General features: G+C 49.6%; 1 protein-coding gene across 1 annotated transcript in view; it reads right to left on the reverse strand.

Annotated features, from left to right (window-relative positions):
- LOC138467369 (uncharacterized) overlaps window positions 1–27,688 on the reverse strand; it is a 180,201-nt gene that overhangs the window by 88,795 nt on the left and 63,718 nt on the right. The window contains exon 5 of the mRNA XM_069607330.1: window positions 9,055–9,199. Coding sequence (XP_069463431.1) covers window positions 9,055–9,199 — 145 coding nt within the window. The remainder of the gene's footprint in view (window positions 1–9,054; window positions 9,200–27,688) is intronic.

Consider the following 27,688-nt stretch of genomic DNA (forward strand, 5'->3'; position numbering starts at 1 on the left):
GGGCGGCCCGGACTTGGAACAGCCAGGGACCAGAGGGCAAAGGCAACACGTGCGGAGAGGCGAGGGGCTTGAACTGCAGTACTAGATTGTAAAGAATGGGATAAAATATGATAGGTTGTGATATTATATGATAGGTTATTTATAACACGCTTAATACCCAGAGGTTTCTAAGTGCCCTCTCCGGGATCGAACCTGCGTTGCTCCGTGTCGTCTTGCTTCCAAGGTGAGCACGTTGCACCTGAGCTATCCTCCCGAGTGAGTGGAGGGGTTAGGGGTATGGACACCACAGCCTGCAGGTGTGGAGCGGCAGAGTGGGTCCAGAACAGCTCCCCCAGAGTATGGCAAAGAGCAGGGGAGAGGGAGGTATGACTCCCACCAGTAGTCAGGGCACCAGGGAGTGAGGTTGGGAGAGGAGGAAGGGCAGACCCTTGAGGAGGGGGGGATTGGGGTCAAAGGGAGTACTGCATGGTTGGTGGGAGGGAGAAGGAAGAGGTGGGCACTTGGTGGGGGACAATTGGGGGCAAAAGGGAGTAGGGGTCAAGTGGGGAGGCAACAGGTGGAGTCGATTGCTTGGCAGATGTTTTTCCTGTGGCAGGAGCATGCAGGATGACATTGACTAGTGAGAAGGGTGCAGGAGTGGGCGGGTGGAGAGGAATGCACGGCTGCCAAGAGGTGTGGTTAGGGCAGGGTTGGTCTCTGGTATGGGTGCATACAATGAAGTTTTGGGGGCAGTAGAGGTGCGGTATACCTAGAGGAGATGGAGATAGGAGCAGGAGGGCAAGTGGGGGGTAACTGGTGTGGAGAAAGCAGGAAAGGGTGGAGTGAGATGTAGAGGATGTGGGAGGATGAGAGTGTGGTGTGTGGATAGTTAATTATTGATCTTTGGTTGCAGTGTGTGGTGCAGACGTGCTGTGCTCCAGCCATATGCACTGCGAGTGGTTTACCTTTACCTTACCGACCCTCTCTAGGCCGTCCCATCCAAGAGTGGCTGGGGCAGCAGACAGAGGACAACAAACTATTGCGTGCTTGGCTTTTATTAAGGAGGCATGTTTCAGAGCAGTGTGTCAATTGAACCGCCAGTGCTGGAGGTGGGCGGGACAGAGCCATGGTAGGGGGATTGTGGGCAAGGGCGCATTCTCCAATTAAGATTGGCCCGTTGCTGGTGGGGGGGGGGGGTTGATATTTCACCAAGATAGGGAGAGGGCATGGATTTTCAGTTCAGTGTCAGGTTGGGCTATTGCGTTCCCAGGGTGAGGAGATGGGCGGAGAATTTGAGGTTGGCTAATGCCTGAAGTAGTGGAAGTGTAGCTTTGAACGTAAGCTGTGGAAGTGAGAATGGTGATAGGCCCAGTGGAGAAATGGCCTAGGACGGACTTGATTGTCTCCCTGCCTGGAGTGGTGGCAAATAAAGGGGAGTCCCGGGTCATGCATCACCAATCGTAGCCGTGGGGGGTTCGTCAATGGTTTCCTTGCAGAAGAGGGCTGTGCAGGGAAGGACAGGGTGGTGGAATTGATACAGATGTGCCATCAGGGGGACGGGGGGAGGGCGATTTAGCAAAGTATGACATCAAGTCCACATTTCGCCTGAAGCCGGTATACCCATAGGATGTTTGGCTGCTGGGGATGCAGTTTCGAGATGAGGTATTAGTACTCAGGGTGCTGTTGATGGGTTGTCAATTACCATGAGCTTTATTTGAGCGCTTTAGTGCTTTTATACAGTGGTGCTTTTCATTCAAGTCGGGTTCGGAGCAGTTCTTACTTGGATGCCTTTCCGTTTGTGGGGGATGTTGACAGCTAATAATGTATCTATCGTTTACATTATTTGGTTTAGTCTGTAAGGCCAAGGAGCCATACGAGCAAGTGTTTGTAAGCTTGGGCTGTCACATTAAAGCAACCTTTTCCACTTTAAGATAGTCTGAGGCACTTTCGTACCGTCCAGCCCACAGTCATCGAGTGTAAACCCTGCTGGTCATGCTCAGGGGTTTAGATCCTGCTGAGACTATAGTTTCGAAACAGTCCATTGCACAGCCCTCTGAATTGTGTGCTGTTGGCCACATGAAGCAACAATGATAGCATAATTGTTCATTGAATGCATTTCAAAACAATATAAATATATAAGTATGTTTCTAGCAAGTGAGGCCGCCTATCTCTGCGCAGCTTTTCTAAACCATCTAAAAGATGTTGATACAGTAAACAAGCATATTGTGGGTTAAATTAAAGAAATTATGTTTCCCTGAGGGGCTGCTTAGACCGAGTCAGACAGTGCACACTGGAACATCTGTCTGTCTCAGGGCAGAAGGCATGGCACTTCCCCGGCTTTGCACCTTTCCAACTGATCTCAACAACAGTGGTTGAGGTGGTAGGCATAGAAATCCCCAGGGCTGGTCTTAGCACCAGGCAACCAAAGCACTTGCCTGGGGCACCAGCACGTGGGAACACCACTGGCACGCCAGTAGCAAACTAAGTCTTTCTCTTGAATGTGGCCTGGAGCAGTGCATCGTGGACGCGCCTGGACATAAGTTTCACTGCAAAAGAGCCAGGCATTAAGTTGCGCCACAGAAGAGTCCAGACTGCAGTACAGTCCTGGTGCTAAGGGTCACTAAAAAAGAACCTTGTAAATAGGTACCATCTGTATATACCTTCTTGTAATTAATGACTTGTATGTAGATTCTATACCGTTTCTGTTATAACCAAGCCTTGCATATACTTGTAACTGCTGTGCCCTGTTACCCCTGGGTATGATGCGCATTATAAATAATAAACAAACAAACAAACAAACCCAGGTACAACGGTGCGCTGCAGAGTAGCCCATCCTCTAAGGTGCAGAGCTGGGGACCTAAAGTGCACTGCTGTAGAGCCCTTGATATAAGGTTCACTGCAGAAGAGCCCAGGCCCTAAGGTGCACTTCAGTCATACCTGCCTAACCTCTGGAATTTTTCCAGAGACTCTGGAATTTCAAGCCTTTCTCCGGGTCTCCAGAAAAGTTCCTTGAATCTCAGGAATTTTGAGATTCTTTCCGGTCCCGTCATATTCTAGACCTGATTGGCTGCCGCCCGTAGCCAATCAGGTGGAGAATATGACGGGACCCGGAAACAGCACGAAATGTTGTGCCCATTGCCTGCATCACTATAATAATAGTGCTTTCAATCCATGTCATTGGATTGAAAGCACTATTATTATGGCGGCGCTGCCACGTTCATTTTGCTTACCATAACACTGAAAATAATTAATTCAATGCTATGATAAGCAAAATGAAGTCGGCGCCGAGGTGAGATAAAGCCGAAATAAAGCTGCTTTCAATCCATGTCATTGGATTGAAAGCAGCATTATTTCGGCTGCGGCGCTGACTTCATTTTGCTTACTATAGCATTGAATTAATGATTTTCAGTGCTATTTTAAGCAAAATGAAGGCGACGGCGGCGCTGCCGAAATAATGCTGCTTTCAATGCAATGACATGGATTGAAAGCACTATTATTTCGGCCGCGCCGCCGCCTTCATTTTGCTTACCATAGCATTGAATTTGAATTATTTTAAATGCTATAGTAAGCAAACTGAAGGCTACAACAACCGAGTATACCTTTTTCACAGGTGTGTGGGTCGTGTGGGAGGAGCCGCATACAAATGGGCAGAGTCTTGTGTGGCTGTGGGCGGGACGTAAATCTCAGGAATTTTGATTTTCAAATGTAGGCAGGTATGACTTCAGTAGACCACTGGTTTTAAGGTTCACTGCAGAGAAGTTGCACCAAAGAAGAGCCCAGGCAAATGGGATTAACGGCAGTAGAGCCCTGTTCAGAATGTTCACTGCAGAAGAGGCCAGACTTTACAGTTCAGGTCCTAAATTGCACTGCAGACGAGCCCCAAACTACAGGGTGCGTTGTAATGGAGGTGAGCTCTAATTCCAAGGTCCACCGAAGGAGATTGTTATGTCCGTGTTGCATGTGCGCATGTGCTAGCCTCGTTGTGGTGGCGCATGTGCGTAAGAAATAAAGACGGCCCATGAGGCAGTTGCCGCTGGGACCTTGGAACGATCAGACGTGCGTGTCCGAGTCTCATTGCATGCGTATGCTTTGGTTCTAGTATAGGGCGGCCCGAGGCACGGGAAGCCCCATCACACTGGCGACGAGGCGGGACACGAGGAGAAAAACGCCCAACACGTACAATCGTGTTGTTATGGGTATTTCATCTAACGTGCGCCACGATCCTCACACGAGTGACGGTGGCCATTTTGTTTATGGTGTTTAAGGCGGTTGCGGCCCGCGAGGGTGCTCGTGCGCTGTCTAAACACTGCGGTAGACAATGCCTGAATTTTTGGACGTTCTGCAGTCTCCCTACGTCGGACACGGATATAGCCAAGTTTGCGGCCTCTAACACGGTCTGAGGTGCCCGTGCACCTGTGAGCATGACGGACAACGACGGAGAGGCCTCTGGATCAGTGAGGGAGGTCAGAAGGCAGGATGGCTCATTACAACCAATGCAAGAGTTTGACACCTCAGGCCCCCCTCGAAACTAGGCCCGAGATGGCTCCTCTGGATAAAAAAACTGGACATGTTTTTCGCCGCCACCGGAGAAACAGATGATGATACCAAAGTGGCGACGCTGTTGTACTCGGCGGGCACAGAGGTACTGCGCATATATGAGTCTCTCACCCTACCGTTGGTAAACTACGATGCGGTCAAAACCGCGCTAAGGGATCATTTTAACCCCTTATCTAACGTAGACTTTGACAGGTTTGTCATGTGTGCAGAAAAGCAGCACGATGAGGAGACATTAGATCAATTCTGTGCACGTTTGAGACAGCTAGCCACCACGTGCAGATGGACGGATGCCGATTTAATGGTCCGACACCAACTGATCCAAGGGTGCAGCTCAGGGAAACTGCGGAGGCAGGTTTTGAGAGAGCCAGGCATGTCGCTGGCACATATTTTGGACAGTGGAAGGGTTTACGAACTTGCCGAGAGTAGAGGAGCTAAACTGGACGCTGCCGCATGCCCAGGCAAGCTCGAGGAAGCTTTTGCGGTTGGGAGACAGTCCCAGACAAAGTCGAGGTGGAACCAAAAGAGGCAGGAACCGACATCTCCCCTAGACAGTACGGTCATATGTCAGTATTGTGGATACAATTTGCCGCATTCGGAAGACTGTCCAGCCAAATTGAGGACCTGCGGAAGATGCAACATGCCAGGGCACTATGCCCGGATGTGCAGAGCGGCTGCCCCAGTTGCCACACAGCGGGGACCCGCGAGGGTAAGCAGTGGATATAGGAAACAACGAAGTGTCGCTGCAGTGGAACAGGATGTCCAAATATTCAACATCGCAGAGGAGGAGGAAGAGGATGAAGAAGTCTTTTTAATTTCAAGTTTGGCGACCGGGGTGAGAAAACGAAGATAACCGATGTGTGTGGTCAACATTCAAAGAGTCCCCACGCAGGTACTAATAGACACTGGTGCCTCAGTATGCATGTTGGCTACCGAACACTACGAGGCCCTCCCAGGCCCCGCTACATTGGACCATTCGAGGGCGAAGATTTTCACGTTCGGGGGTGACACTCCCCTGCCAATGAAAGGGGTGTTTGTAGCTCCTGTAGCCCGGGAAGGAAAGACAATCAAGGCAAGGTTCTTCGTCACGGACGTCAGCCCGCGGTCCCTGTTGAATTGTATGGCCTCAGAAGCATTAGATCTGGTCCATTTTGCCTGTGCAATTTATCAATGTGATGTAGACTCACTTTTGTAGAAATTCGAAAGTACGTTTCAAGGGATTGGTCGACTAAAAGCAGAATCAGTGCGGCTGCACATAGATGAAACGATCCACCCAACACCATTGAAACACAGACAAATTCCATTCCATCTTCGGTCCCAGGTTGAAGAGGAACTCAAAGCACTGATCGATATGGATATCATTGAAAGGGTGGAAGGGCTGACTCCGTGGGTCTTGCCGATCGTGGTGGCACCTAAGCCCAAACAACCGGGCAAGGTTCGCATCTGCGTGGACATGCGGTTGCCCAATGCGGCCATCAAGAGAGAACGCCACCTGACCCCCACTATAGATCATATCATCAGTGAACTGCAGGGTGCCAGGATATTCTCGAAACTTCATTTAAGAGCAGGATATCACCAGCTGGAGTTACATGCGGACTCAAGGTACATTACTACTTTCACAACGCATGAGGGTCTGTACCAGTTTAAGCGCCTCAGCTTTGGGATTTCCTCCGCAGCTGAGGTGTTTCAGAATGCCATCAGGGGTGCCCTGGCTGGTCTAAGGGGAGTGATAAATAAGAGTGACGATATCTTGGTCTTTGCCACCACACATGCCGAACACCTGAAGCGTCTAGAAGCAACACTTCAGAGGCTGAAAGATCTTGGACTTACCTTACACCGGGAAAAATGTAAATTTTTCAGAGATCGCATTGGGTTTTTTGGCTTTGTGTTTCATGGCAATGGTGTTTCCCCGGATCCGGACAAAGTTAGAGACATCCGCGAGGCTGCACCCCCCCAATCGCAGACAGAAGTCTGCAGTTTTCTGGGGATGGTGAATTACTGCGGTCGCTTCATCAAGGGTTTGGCGTCCCTCTCTGAACCCCTCCGGGCCCTCACGAAAAATGACGCTGTTTGGGTCTGGGGTGCCAAGGAACAAGATGCGTTCGATGTAATAAAGAAGGCATTGTCAGATCAAGACACAGTGGCGTATTTTGATCCTGCGGCTGAGTCTGAGGTGGTTGTAGACGCCAGTCCGGTGGGCTTAGGAGCTGTGCTGATGCAGAAAGATGTGAGAGGCGAGATGCTACCTATCGCATATGCGAGTAAAGCCCTCACGGAGACTGAACGTCGCTACTCTCAGATAGAGAGAGAGGCCCTAGCCATTTTATGGGGCTGCAGACATTTCAGGTTGTACATTCTTGGGAAACCAGTAACTGTCATCACGGATCACAAACCGCTTCTTCCGATCCTAGCGGGTGTATCCTCGAAACCTCCTCCCAGGATAGAACGGTGGATGCTGGCCCTCATTGAATACAGGGTCAAATTGGTGTACCGACCGGGGACGAACAATCCAGCAGACTACTTGTCCCGTCATCCTAACAGGGAGAGGGAAGGTGTTCAGGGGGATGTGGCAGAGTGCAAAGAATTCGTACATAATGTTGTAGCAGTTGCTATGCCGGTGGCGTTGAACAGAAATCAGATGGCACAGGAGTCGGCAGACGACGTGGTGTTCAAAATCATCAGAGCGGCAATTCAGAGCGGCGATTGGAGAAGCGTTCTGCAGAATAATACAAGGAGGGAGGACAGAGCCCAGAGAGATCTTCAGGCACTGTGGAAAATCTGTAACAAACTCTCCACTTCAGAAGATGGGTTACTACTAAGAGGCCGGCAAATTGTGGTACCCTGGTCGCAAAGAGCCCGAGTCATAGAACTGGTGCACATCGGACATCAGGGAGTGGCGAAGACGAAGGCGAGGCTGCGCACAAAGGTTTGGTTCCCAGATCTGGAAGCTCTAGTGGAACGGCATATAAAAGGGTGCTTGTCGTGCCAGGGAGCCAGCCCCGTAGAAAGAGCACCCCCGATAAATTCAATGGAACGAACCAAGAAGCCGTGGGGCACAGTCCACGCTGACTTTGGGTCAACCGGGAGGGGCATGTACTTTTTAGTGGCAGTAGACCAATGGTCGAGGTATCCGGAGGTAGAACTAGTTGACTCACACGCCACAGATCACACGATCCTTGCATTGGAAAATATGTTTACCACGCATGGTCTCCCTGAAATCCTCTGCTCGGACAATGGGCCACCATTCACTGGGAACCAATTTGCACAGTATCTGAGAGAACGGGGCATACAACATCGGAAGTTGTCGCTTCTGTGGCCCAGGGCAAATGGGGAGGCTGAAATGCTCATGAGGACCCTCAATATGGTATTTCGCATAGCGGCCAACAGTGGGGTGGAACTGAAGAGAACCCTATTTGAGTTTCTTCGAGAATATAGGTCGACACCGCATCAGTCCACCGGCGTGGCTCCGGCCGAGACTCTGTTTGGGAGATGTCTGAGGGGCCTCCTCCCGGAGGTGGAAGGTCGTGGGCCGGGAATCATAGACAATGACCGGGTGAGAAGGGAACGAGAAGCCCACAATGCCAAGGAGAACGAACAGAGAGGACTGCGAGAAAAGGACATAGTGGTTGGAGACTCTGTACTGGTACGCAACCGCAAGCCAGAGGGGAAACTATCACTGCCATATGAACCCCAACCGTGGTTAGTCACCCATGTCAAAGGATCTATGATCACTGCGGCGAATGCACAAAGAACCATCACCCGCAACCAGTCTTTCTTCAAAAGATTTGACAGTCGGCTTCCTGAAGCTGATCCTACGAGGCCTATGCAGCAGGTGGAAGATGCGGAAGTACCGGAGGATGACCCATCCTTGGATCCACCACCGACAGTCGGGACCCCACCGCTCAGCTTGCAGGCGGAAAGTCGGTACCCGGTGCGACAAGGCCGCGCCATACCTGTTCGGCTCAAAGACTACATTCTAGATTCAGGCGACTGAACAGGTGACTGTCCGTGGCCCAAGAGACGCTATCCAGAAAGTTAACGTTCGTGATGTTCATGGCGTACCTGTGAATGTGTTGCAGTTGTAAGTTGTTGTTGTTTTTGTTTAAAGAAAAGAAGGGATGTTATGTCAGTGTTGCATGTGCGCATGTGCTAGCCTCGTTGTGGTGGCGCATGCGCGTAAGAAATAAAAACGGCCCATGAGGCAGTTGCCGCCGGGACCTTGTAACGATCAGACGTGCGTGTCCGGGTCTCATTGCATGCGTATGCTTTGGTTCTAGTACAGGGCGGCCCGAGGCACGGGAAGCCCCATCACAGAGATCACAGGGCCTAAAAGAAGATCCTAAATCCCATGATTCTCTGCAGCCGTGCTTGATTACTAAAAGGGCTGTTAGAAGGCTCAAGTGTGGGACAGGAACCATTTACATGCCATCTCAACAGGATGTGGAGTGTGTACCTTTCATGTAAGGGGTTAGGGGACGAACAGAATTTGGAGATGAGGCATAGAAACCCGGAAGCACGTACAGTGACGCTGTCATGGCTCTTCTTCACGTGACTCATCCGACCGTCGCCATTGGTGGGAAGGGATTTGAATGGCTTTAGCAGAGGGCGGGCGTCCAACGTCAGACGAGCCTCCGTCTCAGAAAAGGGCCCGGATTCAAACACGTCCCTAAAAGAGAGGTACAAAATAGAAGGGTTGACAGGAAGTGATGTCATTAGGCTGCTGTATAGTTCTTACAATTATTTATGTTCTTACATTTATTTAAATGTGCTATTTAGTCTTCATTAGCATAGAAGTAAAATACCCAACGAAATTAATCCAACAAAACACACCTATACGACAGTCATCAAGATAACAATTCCAATCTTGTGTGGGTGGTCTCACACACTTTATACTATTCTCTTGCACTGTTAGTATCAAAAACATAGCATCGGAAACTTATCACTGGCAATAACATTGGTTTAAGCCACACCTTGCCTAAATAATTATGCATTGAGCTAGTGACCGGAAATGGTGTTGCATTTCCTTGTCTGTCACTTGCCCCTAGACCAGGGGTATGCAAGCTTTGGCTTATGTTTTAGACTCCCAACTCTATCCAGCCCAAGAAAGCACAAGTAATTGTGAGGGATTATGGGAGTCTGAGTCCAAAGCATCTGGAGAGCCCCAGAATGCAGACCCCTGACACACACAGGCTTTGCAAAAAGGTCGGGGCAAGCGGAAAAAGTCAATTCTTGCAACCGGCTAAAATTCTTATGCATTCTGGGGGCCTGGCACTGGTTATGCATTTCTCAGTTGCCCGTGCAGCGGGGAGCTATCATATTGCTGTAGATCTGGCAATACATTGAATGAACTTGGTCCCGGTCTGCCACCATCTGCTGTACATCAAAATCGCTTGTGACCCTTCATTTCAGTTGTACTAGGGAATCCAATTCTAGGCGCTTTAAGCTCAAGGCACTTCTATTGTACTTGCAACAGAATGTGAATTTCTCTTTTACCGAGGAGCTGAAAAGCCTTTATTAACACTGCCAGTTTTTGGGATAGGTTTCCTTCCTAGTTGTTTGATAAGCAAGTCCACCATTGGTCTGGCTTGTGATCATGGTGAGATGCCAGTCACAGCAAATTCTATAGGTAAAGTACGTTTTGCAACCTGTAACAGCAATATTTTCTGGGTATAGTTATCATGTAGATTTACATCTCACAAGATTTTCAAAATGTGTTATAATGGGAGAGCCCCTCTGATGAGATGAACATGGCCAAGTAACCTGTTCTCAGGGCTGGTTTCCACTCAGGAGGGTCTACACTCACTCTTTACTCACTGGGCCTTATTATGCGTAGGGCGATGCGGCTCAAAATGGCGGTGACAGAGTTATTGCTGCATTAACGCACCTCCCCACTATGAGTTTGGAGGTAAGGTGGAGAAAAAACCTCCAGCAAAATGCTGGAGGTAATTCTGCCATTTTACTACCAAAAAACGGCAATTTCGGTGGAATTATCACCAGTGGTAACTCCGCCGAAATCCCCATGGATGGGGACTAACACCACCATACCGCCACTTGGTCTGGCAGGATAACCGCTGAATTACAAGTGGCGGTATGACCGTGTTAGTCCCCATTTATAGGACTCCATGGGGATTTCACCGGAATTACCACTGGCGGCAATTCTGCAGAAATTGCTGTTTTTTTGGCAGTAAGGTGGTAGAATTGCCTCCAGCATTTTGTAACGTTTAATCTGTTTGGTGGCATCTCGCTGGATTTACTGCCGGGGTACCACCAGACTTGTAATGCGGCTCACTGTGCCTTACCAGAGGAGAAATATCCATTTGCAAATCCGTCTTGTCCCACCCACAAGGACACTCAGGCCGAGGAATGCTAGGCAGTTCTCCTCTGGACACCAGTACCACGAGGAACCCCAGACAGGTGTTTGGGTCTTGTTGGGCCTCATCACCAGTGGGGTGACGCTGAGCCTCTCTAAGGCACAGTGAGCCAGGGGTCCACGTCTGGACTACTCTTCTAATTTATGCTTAGAAGGGTTGTGGCTGCAGACCGGCCTTCGTGGCGGCCATCACAGAGAACAGGCTATTAGGCTCTGTTCATTCTCAGTAGAGTAGGAACATGTGGAATACTTGGGATTGCACCCTAGCCTATTAAGGGCCAGGAATCTAAGGCTCTCCAGATGTGGTATACAACTCCTATCTGCCCTAGCCAGCATAGTGGATTGTGAAGGATCATGGGAGTTCTAGTCCAAAACATTTGGAAAGCCGCAGATTGCACACTGCTGGTAAGATCTCCGCTCACAGCACACGTTCACCACATGGTAGCAGCTGCGATGATCATTTTGCATTAATCTATGCTGCAAATACAATGTCACACTGCTGATGGGCCTCTATCAGATTCTCTAGTGATGCTGCACTGCTGATGGGCTTCTATCAGATGCACTAGTGATGCTGCACTGCTGATGGGCATCTATCAGATGCACTAGTGATGCTGCACTGCTGATGGGCCTCTATCAGATTCTCTAGTGATGCTGCACTGCTGATGGGCCTCTATCAGATTCACTAGTGATGCCACACTGCTGATGGGGATCTATCAGATTCACTAGTGATGCCACACTGCTGATGGGCCTCTATCAGATTCACTAGTGATGCCACACTGCTGATGGGCCTCTATCAGATTCTCTAGTGATGCCGCACTGCTGATGGGCCTCTATCAGATTCTCTACTGATGCTGCACTGCTGGTGGGCATCTATCAGATTCTCTACTGATGCTGCACTGCTGATGGGCCTCTATCAGATGCACTAGTGATGCTGCACTGCTGATGGGCATCTATCAGATTCACTAGTGATGCCACACTGCTGATGGGCCTCTATCAGATTCACTAGTGATGCCACACTGCTGATGGGCCTCTATCAGATTCTCTAGTGATGCAGCACTGCTGATGGGCCTCTATCAGATTCTCTACTGATGCCACACTGCTGATGGGCCTCTATCAGATTATCTACTGATGCTGCACTGCTGATGGGCCTCTATCAGATGCACTAGTGATGCCGCACTGCTGATGGGCATCTATCAGATGCACTAGTGATGCTGCACTGCTGATGGGCCTCTATCAGATTCTCTAGTGATGCTGCACTGCTGATGGGCTTCTATCAGATTCTCTACTGATGCTGCACTGCTGATGGGCCTCTATCAGATTCTCTAGTGATGCTGCACTGCTGATGGGCCTCTATCAGATTCTCTAGTGATGCTGCACTGCTGATGGGCTTCTATCAGATTCTCTACTGATGCTGCACTGCTGATGGGCCTCTATCAGATTCTCTAGTGATGCTGCACTGCTGATGGGCCTCTATCAGATTCTCTAGTGATGCTGCACTGCTGATGGGCCTCTATCAGATTCACTAGTGATGCCGCACTGCTGATGGGCTTCTATCAGATGCACTAGTGATGCCGCACTGCTGATGGGCCTCTATCAGATTCTCTAGTGATGCTGCACTGCTGATGGGCTTCTATCAGATGCACTAGTGATGCTGCACTGCTGATGGGCCTCTATCAGATTCTCTAGTGATGCTGCACTGCTGATGGGCTTCTATCAGATGCACTAGTGATGCCGCACTGCTGATGGGCTTCTATCAGATGCACTAGTGATGCTGCACTGCTGATGGGCTTCTATCAGATGCACTAGTGATGCCGCACTGCTGATGGGCTTCTATCAGATTCTCTAGTGATGCCGCACTGCTGATGGGCCTCTATCAGATGCACTAGTGATGCCGCACTGCTGATGGGCCTCTATCAGATTCTCTAGTGATGCCGCACTGCTGATGGGCCTCTATCAGATTCTCTAGTGATGCCGCACTGCTGATGGACCTCTATCAGATTCTCTAGTGATGCCGCACTGCTGATGGGCTTCTATCAGATTCTCTACTGATGCCGCACTGCTGATGGGCCTCTATCAGATTCTCTAGTGATGCTGCACTGCTGATGGGCCTCTATCAGATTCTCTAGTGATGCTGCACTGCTGATGGGCTTCTATCAGATTCTCTACTGATGCTGCACTGCTGATGGGCTTCTATCAGATGCACTAGTGATGCTGCACTGCTGATGGGCATCTATCAGATGCACTAGTGATGCTGCACTGCTGATGGGCCTCTATCAGATTCTCTAGTGATGCTGCACTGCTGATGGGCTTCTATCAGATTCTCTACTGATGCTGCACTGCTGATGGGCCTCTATCAGATTCTCTAGTGATGCTGCACTGCTGATGGGCCTCTATCAGATTCTCTAGTGATGCTGCACTGCTGATGGGCCTCTATCAGATTCTCTAGTGATGCTGCACTGCTGATGGGCTTCTATCAGATGCACTAGTGATGCTGCACTGCTGATGGGCATCTATCAGATGCACTAGCGATGCTGCACTGCTGATGGGCCTCTATCAGATTCTCTAGCGATGCTGCACTGCTGATGGGCTTCTATCAGATTCTCTACTGATGCTGCACTGCTGATGGGCCTCTATCAGATTCTCTAGTGATGCTGCACTGCTGATGGGCCTCTATCAGATTCTCTAGTGATGCTGCACTGCTGATGGGCCTCTATCAGATTCTCTAGTGATGCTGCACTGCTGATGGGCATCTATCAGATTCACTAGTGATGCCACACTGCTGATGGGCCTCTATCAGATTCACTAGTGATGTCGCACTGCTGGTGGACCTCTATCAGATTCACTAGTGATGCTGCACTGCTGATGGGCTTCTATCAGATGCACTAGTGATGCTGCACTGCTGATGGGCTTCTATCAGATGCACTAGTGATGCTGCACTGCTGATGGGCCTCTATCAGATTCTCTAGTGATGCTGCACTGCTGATGGGCTTCGATCAGATTCTCTAGTGATGCTGCACTGCTGATGGGCTTCTATCAGATGCACTAGTGATGCTGCACTGCTGGTGGGCATCTATCAGATTCACTAGTGATGCTGCACTACTGATGGACCTCTATCAGATTCTCTAGTGATGCTGCACTGCTGATGGGCTTCTATCAGATGCACTAGTGATGCTGCACTGCTGGTGGGCATCTATCAGATTCACTACTGATGCCGCACTGCAGATGCACTAGTGATGCCACACTGCTGATGGGCCTCTATCAGATTCACTAGTGATGCCACACTGCTGATGGGCCTCTATCAGATTCTCTAGTGATGCAGCACTGCTGATGGGCCTCTATCAGATTCTCTACTGATGCTGCACTGCTGATGGGCCTCTATCAGATTCACTGGTGATGCCGCACTGCGGATGGGCCTCTATCAGATTCACTACTGATGCCACACTGCTGATGGGCCTCTATCAGATTCTCTACTGATGCTGCACTGCTGATGGGCTTCTAAAAGATGCACTAGTGATGCCGCACTGCTGATGGGCTTCTATCAGATGCACTAGTGATGCTGCACTGCTGATGGGCATCTATCAGATGCACTAGTGATGCTGCACTGCTGATGGGCATCTATCAGATGCACTAGTGATGCTGCACTGCTGATGGGCCTCTATCAGATTCTCTAGTGATGCTGCACTGCTGATGGGCTTCTATCAGATTCTCTACTGATGCTGCACTGCTGATGGGCCTCTATCAGATTCTCTAGTGATGCTGCACTGCTGATGGGCCTCTATCAGATTCTCTAGTGATGCTGCACTGCTGATGGGCCTCTATCAGATTCACTAGTGATGCCGCACTGCTGATGGGCTTCTATCAGATGCACTAGTGATGCTGCACTGCTGATGGGCCTCTATCAGATTCTCTAGTGATGCTGCACTGCTGATGGGCCTCTATCAGATTCACTAGTGATGCCACACTGCTGATGGGCTTCTATCAGATGCACTAGTGATGCCGCACTGCTGATGGGCTTCTATCAGATGCACTAGTGATGCCGCACTGCTGATGGGCCTCTATCAGATTCTCTAGTGATGCCGCACTGCTGATGGGCCTCTATCAGATTCACTAGTGATGCTGCACTGCTGATGGGCTTCTATCAGATTCTCTACTGATGCTGCACTGCTGATGGGCCTCTATCAGATTCTCTAGTGATGCTGCACTGCTGATGGGCCTCTATCAGATTCTCTAGTGATGCTGCACTGCTGATGGGCTTCTATCAGATTCTCTACTGATGCTGCACTGCTGATGGGCTTCTATCAGATGCACTACTGATGCTGCACTGCTGATGGGCCTCTATCAGATTCTCTAGTGATGCTGCACTGCTGATGGGCTTCTATCAGATGCACTAGTGATGCTGCACTGCTGATGGGCATCTATCAGATGCACTAGTGATGCTGCACTGCTGATGGGCCTCTATCAGATTCTCTAGTGATGCTGCACTGCTGATGGGCTTCTATCAGATTCTCTACTGATGCTGCACTGCTGATGGGCCTCTATCAGATTCTCTAGTGATGCTGCACTGCTGATGGGCCTCTATCAGATTCTCTAGTGATGCTGCACTGCTGATGGGCCTCTATCAGATTCTCTAGTGATGCTCCACTGCTGATGGGCCTCTATCAGATTCTCTAGTGATGCTGCACTGCTGATGGGCATCTATCAGATTCACTACGGATGCCGCACTGCTGATGGGCCTCTATCAGATTCACTAGTGATGCTGCACTGCTGATGGGCCTCTATCAGATTCTCTAGTGATGCCGCACTGCTGATGGGCTTCTATCAGATTCACTAGTGATGCCACACTGCTGATGGACCTCGATCAGATTCACTAGTGATGTCACACTGCTGGTGGACCTCTATCAGATTCACTAGTGATGCTGCACTGCTGATGGGCTTCTATCAGATGCACTAGTGATGCTGCACTGCTGATGGGCTTCTATCAGATGCACTAGTGATGCTGCACTGCTGATGGGCCTCTATCAGATTCTCTAGTGATGCTGCACTGCTGATGGGCTTCGATCAGATTCTCTAGTGATGCTGCACTGCTGATGGGCTTCTATCAGATGCACTAGTGATGCTGCACTGCTGGTGGGCATCTATCAGATTCACTAGTGATGCCACACTACTGATGGACCTCTATCAGATTCTCTAGTGATGCTGCACTGCTGATGGGCTTCTATCAGATGCACTAGTGATGCTGCACTGCTGGTGGGCATCTATCAGATTCACTAGTGATGCCACACTGCTGATGGACCTCTATCAGATTCACTAGTGATGCCACACTACTGATGGACCTCTATCAGATTCTCTAGTGATGCTGCACTGCTGATGGGCTTCTATCAGATGCACTAGTGATGCTGCACTGCTGGTGGGCATCTATCAGATTCACTAGTGATGCCACACTGCTGATGGACCTCTATCAGATTCACTAGTGATGCCACACTGCTGATGGGCCTTTATCAGATTCACTAGTGATGCAACACTGCTGATGGGCATCTAGTGATGCCACACTGCTGATGGGCCTCTATCAGATTCTCTAGTGATGCTGCACTGCTGATGGGCCTCTATCAGATTCACTAGTGATGCCACACTGCTGATGGGCCTTTATCAGATTCACTAGTGATGAAACACTGCTGATGGGCATCTAGTGATGCCACACTGCTGATGGGCCTCTATCAGATTCTCTAGTGATGCTGCACTGCTGATGGGCCTCTATCAGATTCACTAGTGATGCCACACTGCTGATGGGCCTCTATCAGATTCACTAGTGATGCCACACTGCTGATGGGCCTTTATCAGATTCACTAGTGATGCAACACTGCTGATGGGCATCTAGTGATGCCACACTGCTGATGGGCCTCTATCAGATTCTCTAGTGATGCTGCACTGCTGATGGGCCTCTATCAGATTCTCTAGTGATGCTGCACTGCTGATGGGCTTCTATCAGATGCACTAGTGATGCTGCACTGCTGGTGGGCATCTATCAGATTCACTAGTGATGCCACACTGCTGATGGACCTCTATCAGATTCACTAGTGATGTCACAGTGCTGGTGGACCTCTATCAGATTCACTAGTGATGCTGCACTGCTGATGGGCTTCTATCAGATGCACTAGTGATGCTGCACTGCTGATGGGCTTCTATCAGATGCACTAGTGATGCTGCACTGCTGATGGGCATCTAGTGATGCCGCACTGCTGATGGGCCTCTATCAGATTCTCTAGTGATGCTGCACTGCTGATGGGCTTCTATCAGATGCACTAGTGATGCTGCACTGCTGGTGGGCATCTATCAGATTCACTAGTGATGCCACACTACTGATGGACCTCTATCAGATTACTAGTGATGCCACACTGCTGATGGGCAGATTTACTAGTGATGCCACACTGCTGATGGGCCTCTTTCAGATTCGCTAGTGATGCTGCACTGCTGGTGGGCCTTTATCAGATTCACTGGTGATGCCACACTGCTGATGGGCATCTATCAGATTCACTAGTGATGCCGCACTGCTGATGGGCCTCTATCAGATTCACTAGTGATGCCACACTGCTGATGGGCAGATTCACTAGTGATGCCACACTGCTGATGGGCCTCTATCAGATTCACTAGAGATGCCACACTGCTGATGGCTGATTCGATAGTGATGCTGCACTACTGGTGCACATATATCAGATTCACTAGTGATACCCCACTGCTGATGGGCATCTATCAGATTCACTAGTGATGCCACACTGCTGATGGGCAGATTCACTAGTGATGCCACACTGCTGATGGGCCTCTATGAGATTCACTGGTGATGCCACACTGCCGAGGGGCATCTATCAGATTCACTAGTGATGCCACACTGCTGATGGGCCTCTATCAGAATCACTGGTGATGCCACACTGCTGATGGGCATCTATCACATTCACTAGTGATGCTGCACTGCTGATGGTCATCTATCAGATTCACTAGTGATGCCACACTGCTGATGGCCAGATTCACTAGTGACGCCACACTGCTGATGGTCATCTATCAGATTCACTAGTGATGCCTCACTACTGGTGGGCATATATCAGTTTCACTAGTGATGCCACACTGCTGATGGGCCGATTCACTAGTGATGCCACACTGCTGATGGGCCTCTATCAGATTCACTAGTGATTCCACATTGCTGATGGGCATCTATCAGATTCACTAGTGATGCCGCACTGCTGATGGGCCTCTATCAGATTCACTAGTGATGCCACACTGCTGATGAGCAGATTCACTAGTGATGCCACACTGCTTATGGGCCTCTATCAGATTCACTAGAGATGCCACACTGCTGATGGCTGATTCGATAGTGATGCTGCACTGCTGGTGCGCATATATCAGATTCACTAGTGATGACCCACTGCTGATGGGCATCTATCAGATTCACTAGTGATGCCACACTGCTGATGGACAGATTCACTAGTGATGCCACACTGCTGATGGGCCTCTATAGGATTCACTGGTGATGCCACACTGCCGAGGGGCATCTATCAGATTCACTAGTGATGCCACACTGCTGATGGGCCTCTATCAGAATCACTAGTGATGCCACACTGCTGATGGGCCTCTATAGGATTCACTGGTGATGTCACACTGCCGAGGGGCAGATTTACTAGTGATGCCACACTGCTGATGGGCCTCTTTCAGATTCGCTAGTGATGCTGCACTGCTGGTGGGCATATATCAGATTCACTAGTGATGACACACTGCTGGTGGGCATCTATCAGATTCACTAGTGATGCCGCACAGCTGATGGGCCTTTATCAGATTCACTGGTGATGCCACACTGCTGATGGGCATCTATCAGATTCACTAGTGATGCCGCACTGCTGATGGGCCTCTATCAGATTCACTAGTGATGCCACACTGCTGATGGGCAGATTCACTAGTGATGCCACACTGCTGATGGGCCTCTATCAGATTCACTAGAGATGCCACACTGCTGATGGCTGATTCGATAGTGATGCTGCACTACTGGTGCACATATATCAGATTCACTAGTGATACCCCACTGCTGATGGGCATCTATCAGATTCACTAGTGATGCCACACTGCTGATGGGCAGATTCACTAGTGATGCCACACTGCTGATGGGCCTCTATGAGATTCACTGGTGATGCCACACTGCCGAGGGGCATCTATCAGATTCACTAGTGATGCCACACTGCTGATGGGCCTCTATCAGAATCACTAGTGATGCCACACTGCTGATGGGCATCTATCAGATTCACTGGTGATGCCACACTGCTGATGGTCATCTATCAGATTCACTAGTGATGCTGCACTGCTGATGGTCATCTATCAGATTCACTAGTGATGCCACACTGCTGATGGCCAGATTCACTAGTGACGCCACACTGCTGATGGTCATCTATCAGATTCACTAGTGATGCCTCACTGCTGGTGGGCATATATCAGTTTCACTAGTGATGCCACACTGCTGATGGGCCGATTCACTAGTGATGCCACACTGCTGATGGGCCTCTATCAGATTCACTAGTGATTCCACATTGCTGATGGGCATCTATCAGATTGACTAGTGATGCCGCACTGCTGATGGGCCTCTATCAGATTCACTAGTGATGCCACACTGCTGATGAGCAGATTCACTAGTGATGCCACACTGCTGATGGGCCTCTATCAGATTCACTAGAGATGCCACACTGCTGATGGCTGATTCGATAGTGATGCTGCACTGCTGGTGCGCATATATCAGATTCACTAGTGATGACCCACTGCTGATGGGCATCTATCAGATTCACTAGTGATGCCACACTGCTGATGGGCAGATTCACTAGTGATGCCACACTGCTGATGGGCCTCTATAGGATTCACTGGTGATGCCACACTGCCGAGGGGCATCTATCAGATTCACTAGTGATGCCACACTGCTGATGGGCCTCTATCAGAATCACTAGTGATGCCACACTGCTGATGGGCCTCTATCGGATTCACTGGTGATGTCACACTGCCGAGGGGCAGATTTACTAGTGATGCCACACTGCTGATGGGCCTCTTTCAGATTCGCTAGTGATGCTGCACTGCTGGTGGGCATATATCACATTCACTAGTGATGACACACTGCTGGCGGGCATCTATCAGATTCACTAGTGATGCTGCACTGCTGATGGGCCTTTATCAGATTCGCTGGTGATGCCACACTGCTGATGGGCATCTATCAGATTCACTAGTGATGCCGCACTGCTGATGGGCCTCTATCAGATTCACTAGTGATGCCACACTGCTGATGGGCAGATTCACTAGTGATGCCACACTGCTGATGGGCCTCTATCAGATTCACTAGAGATGCCACACTGCTGATGGCTGATTCGATAGTGATGCTGCACTACTGGTGCACATATATCAGATTCACTAGTGATACCCCACTGCTGATGGGCATCTATCAGATTCACTAGTGATGCCACACTGCTGATGGGCAGATTCACTAGTGATGCCACACTGCTGATGGGCCTCTATGAGATTCACTGGTGATGCCACACTGCCGAGGGGCATCTATCAGATTCACTAGTGATGCCACACTGCTGATGGGCCTCTATCAGAATCACTAGTGATGCCACACTGCTGATGGGCATCTATCAGATTCACTGGTGATGCCACACTGCTGATGGTCATCTATCAGATTCACTAGTGATGCTGCACTGCTGATGGTCATCTATCAGATTCACTAGTGATGCCACACTGCTGATGGCCAGATTCACTAGTGACGCCACACTGCTGATGGTCATCTATCAGATTCACTAGTGATGCCTCACTGCTGGTGGGCATATATCAGTTTCACTAGTGATGCCACACTGCTGATGGGCCGATTCACTAGTGATGCCACACTGCTGATGGGCCTCTATCAGATTCACTAGTGATTCCACATTGCTGATGGGCATCTATCAGATTCACTAGTGATGCCGCACTGCTGATGGGCCTCTATCAGATTCACTAGTGATGCCACACTGCTGATGAGCAGATTCACTAGTGATGCCACACTGCTGATGGGCCTCTATCAGATTCACTAGAGATGCCACACTGCTGATGGCTGATTCGATAGTGATGCTGCACTGCTGGTGCGCATATATCAGATTCACTAGTGATGACCCACTGCTGATGGGCATCTATCAGATTCACTAGTGATGCCACACTGCTGATGGGCAGATTCACTAGTGATGCCACACTGCTGATGGGCCTCTATAGGATTCACTGGTGATGCAACACTGCCGAGGGGCATCTATCAGATTCACTAGTGATGCCACACTGCTGATGGGGATCTATCAGATTCACTAGTGATGCCACACTGCTGATGGGCCTCTATCAGAATCACTAGTGATGCCACACTGCTGATGGGCCTCTATAGGATTCACTGGTGATGTCACACTGCCGAGGGGCATCTATCAGATTCACTAGTGATTCCACACTGCTGATGGGGATCTATCAGATTCACTAGTGATGCCACACTGCTGATGGGCATCTATCAGATTCACTGGTGATGCCACACTGCTGATGGTCATCTATCAGATTCACTAGTGATGCTGCACTGCTGATGGTCATCTATCAGATTCACTAGTGATGCCACACTGCTGATGGCCAGATTCACTAGTGACGCCACACTGCTGATGGTCATCTATCAGATTCACTAGTGATGCCACACTGCTGATGGGCATCTAGTGATGCCACACTGCTGATTGGCCTCTATCAGATTCACTAGTGATGCCACACTGCTGATGGGCCTCTATCAGATTCACTAGTGATGCCGCACTGCTGATGGGCATCTATCAGATTCACTAGTGATGGGTATCTATCAGATTCACTTGTGATGCCACACTGCTGATGGGATCAATCAGATTCCCTAGTGATGCTGCACTGCTGATGGGCATCTAGTGATGCCACACTGCCGAGGGGCATCTATCAGATTCACTAGTGATGTCACACTGCTGATTGGCCTCTATCAGATTCACTAGTGATGCCACACTGCTGATGGGCCTCTATCAGATTCACTAGTGATGCCACACTGCTAATAGGCATTTATCATATTCACTAGTGATGTCACACTGCTGATTGGCCTCTATCAGATTCACTAGTGATGCCACACTGCTGATGGGCCTCTATCAGATTCACTAGTGATGGGCATCTGTCAGATTAGCTAGTGATGCCACACTGCTGATGGGATCAATCAGATTCCCTAGTGATGCTGCACTGCTGAAGGGCATCTAGTGATGCCGCACTGCTGATAGGCATTTATCATATTCACTAGTGATGTCACACTGCTGATTGGCCTCTATCAGATTCACTAGTGATGCCACACTGCTGATGGGCAGATTCACTAGTGATGCCACACTGCTGATGGGCCTCTATTAGATTCACTGGTGATGCCACACTGCCGAGGGGCATCTTTCAGATTCACTAGTGATGCCACACTGCTGATGGGCATCTATCAGATTCACTGGTGATGCCACACTGCTGATGGTCACCTATCAGATTCACTAGTGATGCTGCACTGCTGATGGTCATCTATCAGATTCACTAGTGATGCCACACTGCTGATGGCCAGATTCACTAGTGATGCCACACTGCTGATGGTCATCTATCAGATTCACTAGTGATGCCACACTGCTGATGGGCATCTATCAGATTCACTAGTGATGCAACACTGCTGATGGGCATCTAGTGATGCCACACTGCTGATGGGCATCTATCAGATTCACTAGTGATGGGTATCTATCAGATTCGCTAGTGATGCCACACTGCTGATGGGCATCTATCAGATTCACTAGTGATGCAACACTGCTGATGGGCATCTAGTGATGCCGCACTGCTGATAGGCATTTATCATATTCACTAGTGATGTCACACTGCTGATTGGCCTCTATCAGATTCACTAGTGATGCCACACTGCTGATGGGCCTCTATCAGATTCACTAGCGATGCCCCACTGCTGATGGGCATCTAGTGATGCCACACTGCTGATGGGCCTCTACCAGATTCTCTAGTGATGCCACACTGCCGATGGGCCTCTACCAGATTCTCTAGTGATAATACACTGCTAATGGGCCTTTATCAGATTCGCTTGTGATGCCGCATTGCTGATGGGCCTCTATCAGATTCTCTACTGATGCTGCACTGCTGATGGGCCTCTATCAGATTCACTAGTGATGCCACACTGCTGGTGGGCATATATCAGTTTCACTAGTGATGCCACACTGCTGATGGGCAGATTCACTAGTGATGCCACACTGCTGATGGGCCTCTATCAGATTCACTAGTGATTCCACATTGCTGATGGGCATCTATCAGATTCACAAGTGATGCTGCACTGCTGATGGGCCTTTATCAGATTCGCTTGTGATGTCACACTGCTGATGGGCATCTATCAGATTCACTAGTAATGCCTCACTGCTGATGGGCCTCTATCAGATTCTCTACTGATGCTGCACTGCTGATGGGTTTCTATCAGATGCACTAGTGATGCTGCACTGCTGATGGACCTCTATCAGATTCACTAGTGATGCCACACTGCTGGTGGGCATATATCAGTTTCACTAGTGATGCCACACTGCTGATGGGCAGATTTACTAGTGATGCCACACCACTGATGGGCCTCTATCAGATTTGCTAGTGATGCTGCACTGCTGGTAGGCATATATCAGTTTCACTAGTGATGCCGCACTGCTGATGGGCATCTAGTTATGCCGCACTGCTGATGGGCATCTATCAGATTCACTAGTGATGCCACACTGCTGATGAGCCGATTCACTAGTGATGCCACACTGCTGATGGGCCTCTATCAGATTCACTGGTGATGCCACACTGCGTATGGCCCTCTATCAGATTCACTAGTGATGCCACACTGCTAATGGGCAGATTCACTAATGATGCCACACTGCTGATGGGCCTCTATCAGATTCACTAGTGATGCCACACTGCTGATGAGCCGATTCACTAGTGATGCTGCACTGCTGATGGGCATCTATCAGATTCACTAGCGATGCCCCACTGCGTATGGGCCTCTATCAGATTCAATAGTGATGCCACACTGCTGATGGGCAGATTCACTAGTGATGCCACACTGATGATGGGCCTCTATCAGATTCACTAGTGATGCCACACTGCTGATGAGCCGATTCACTAGTGATGCCGCACTGCTGATGGGCCTCTATCAGATTCACTAGTGATGCCCCACTGCTGATGGGCATCTATCAGATTCACTAGTGATGCCACACACCTGATGAAGGCCATCTAACAGCTTTGCTTGCGATGCCGAACTGCTGATGGGCATCTTTCAGATTCACTAGTGATGCTGCACTGCTGATGGGCCTCTATCAGATTCACTAGTGATGCCACACTGCTGATGGGCCTCTATCAGATTCTCTAGTGATGCCGCACTGCGGATGGGCCTCTATCAGATTCACTAGTGATGCTGCACCGCTGATGGGCCTCTATCAGATTCACTAGTGATGCCACACTGCTGATGGGCCTCTATCAGATTCTCTAGTGATGCCGCACTGCGGATGGGCCTCTATCAGATTCACTAGTGATGCTGCACTGCGGATGGGCCTCTATCAGATTCACTAGTGATGGGCATCTATCAGATTCACCACTAGTGATGCTGCACTGCTGATGGCCCTCTATCAGATTCACTAGTGATGGGCATCTATCAGATTCGCTAGTGATGCCGCACTGCTGATGGGCATCTGGTGATGCCACACTGCTGATGGGCCTCTATCAGATTCTCTAGTGATGCCGCACTGCTGATAGGCATTTATCAGATTCACTAGTGATGCCACACTGCGGATGGGCATCTATCAGATTCACTGGTGATGCCACACTGCTGACGGTCATCTATCAGATTCACTAGTGATGCCACACTGCTAAAGGGCCTTTATCACATTCGCTTGTGATGCCTCACTGCTGATGGGCATCTATCAGATTCACTAGTGATGCCACACTGCTGATGGGCATCTATCAGATTCACTAGTGATGCCACACTGCTGATGGGCCTCTATCAGATTCACTAGTGATGCCACACTGCTGATGGGCATCTAGTGATGCCACACTGCTGATGGGTATCTATCATATTCACTAGCGATGGGTATCTATCAGATTCGCTAGTAATGCCACACTGTTGATGGGATCAATCAGATTCCCTAGTGATGCCGCACTGCTGATGGGCATTTATCATATTCACTAGTGATGTCACACTGCTGATGGGCCTCTATCAGATTCACTAGTGATGCCACACTGCTGATGGGCATTTATCATATTCACTAGTGATGTCACACTGCTGATGGGCCTCTATCAGATTCACTAGTGATGCTGCACAGCTGATGGGCATCTAGTGATGCCACACTGCTGATGGGCATCTATCAGATTCACTAGTGATGGGAATCTATCAGATTCCCTAGTGATGCAGCACTGCTTATGGGAATCTATCAGATTCCCTAGTGATGCCACACTGCTGATGGGTCTCTATCAGATTCCCTAGTGATGCAGCACTGCTTATGGGCATCTATCAGTCTCACTAGTGATGCCGCACTGCTGACAGGCATTTATCATATTCACTAGTGATGTCACACTGCTGATGGGCCTCTATCAGATTCACTAGTGATGCTGCACAGCTGATGGGCATCTAGTGATGCCACACTGCTGATGGGCCTCTATCAGATTCACTAGTGATGCAGCACTGTTGATGGGCATCTATCAGATTTACTAGTGATAACACACTGCTGCTGGGCATCTATCAGATTCACTGGTGATGCCCCACTGCTGATGGGCATCTAGTGATGCCACACTGCTGATGGGCCTCTATCATATTCACTAGTGATTCCACATTGCTGATGGGCATCTATCAGATTCACTAGTGATGTCCCACTGCTGATGGGCATCTAGTGATGCCACACTGCTGATGGGCCTCTATCAGATTCACTAGTGATTCCACATTGCTGATGGGAATCTATTAGATTCACTAGTGATGCCGCACTGCTCATGGGTATCTAACAGATTCACTAGTGATGCCACACTGCCGATGGGCCTCTACCAGATTCTCTAGTGATAATACACTGCTAATGGGCCTTTATCAGATTCGCTTGTGATGCCGCATTGCTGATGGGCCTCTATCAGATTCTCTACTGATGCTGCACTGCTGATGGGCCTCTATCAGATTCACTAGTGATGCCACACTGCTGGTGGGCATATATCAGATTCACTAGTGATGCCACACTGCTGATGGGCAGATTCACTAGTGATGCCACACTGCTGATGGGCCTCTATCAGATTCACTAGTGATTCCACATTGCTGATGGGCATCTATCAGATTCACTAGTGATGCTGCACTGCTGATGGGCCTTTATCAGATTCGCTTGTGATGTCACACTGCTGATGGGCATCTATCAGATTCACTAGTAATGCCGCACTGCTGATGGGCCTCTATCAGATTCTCTACTGATGCTGCACTGCTGATGGGTTTCTATCAGATGCACTAGTGATGCTGCACTGCTGATGGACCTCTATCAGATTCACTAGTGATGCCACACTGCTGGTGGGCATATATCAGTTTCACTAGTGATGCCACACTGCTGATGGGCAGATTTACTAGTGATGCCACACCGCTGATGGGCCTCTATCAGATTTGCTAGTGATGCTGCACTGCTGGTAGGCATATATCAGTTTCACTAGTGATGCCGCACTGCTGATGGGCATCTAGTTATGCCGCACTGCTGATGGGCATCTATCAGATTCACTAGTGATGCCACACTGCTGATGAGCCGATTCACTAGTGATGCCACACTGCTGATGGGCCTCTATCAGATTCACTGGTGATGCCACACTGCGTATGGGCCTCTATCAGATTCACTAGTGATGCCACACTGCTGATGGGCAGATTCACTAGTGATGCCACACTGCTGATGGGCCTCTATCAGATTCACTAGTGATGCCACACTGCTGATGAGCCGATTCACTAGTGATGCTGCACTGCTGATGGGCATCTATCAGATTCACTAGCGATGCCCCACTGCGTATGGGCCTCTATCAGATTCACTAGTGATGCCACACTGCTGATGGGCAGATTCACTAGTGATGCCACACTGCTGATGGGCCTCTATCAGATTCACTAGTGATGCCACACTGCTGATGAGCCGATTCACTAGTGATGCCGCACTGCTGATGGGCCTCTATCAGATTCACTAGTGATGCCCCACTGCTGATGGGCATCTATCAGATTCACTAGTGATGCCACACACCTGATGAAGGCCATCTAACAGCTTTGCTTGCGATGCCGCACTGCTGATGGGCATCTATCAGATTCACTAGTGATGCTGCACTGCTGATGGGCCTCTATCAGATTCACTAGTGATGCCACACTGCTGATGGGCCTCTATCAGATTCTCTAGTGATGCCGCACTGCGGATGGGCCTCTATCAGATTCACTAGTGATGCAGCACTGCGGATGGGCCTCTATCAGATTCACTAGTGATGGGCATCTATCAGATTCACCACTAGTGATGCTGCACTGCTGATGGCCCTCTATCAGATTCACTAGTGATGGGCATCTATCAGATTTGCTAGTGATGCCGCACTGCTGATGGGCATCTGGTGATGCCACACTGCTGATGGGCCTCTATCAGATTCTCTAGTGATGCCGCACTGCTAAAGGGCCTTTATCACATTCGCTTGTGATGCCGCACTGCTGATGGGCATCTATCAGATTCACTAGTGATGCCACACTGC

The sequence above is a fragment of the Ambystoma mexicanum genome, chromosome 4q, assembly GCF_040938575.1.
Source record: "Ambystoma mexicanum isolate Mex_15411 chromosome 4q, UKY_AmexF1_1, whole genome shotgun sequence".
Lineage (NCBI taxonomy): Eukaryota > Metazoa > Chordata > Amphibia > Caudata > Ambystomatidae > Ambystoma > Ambystoma mexicanum.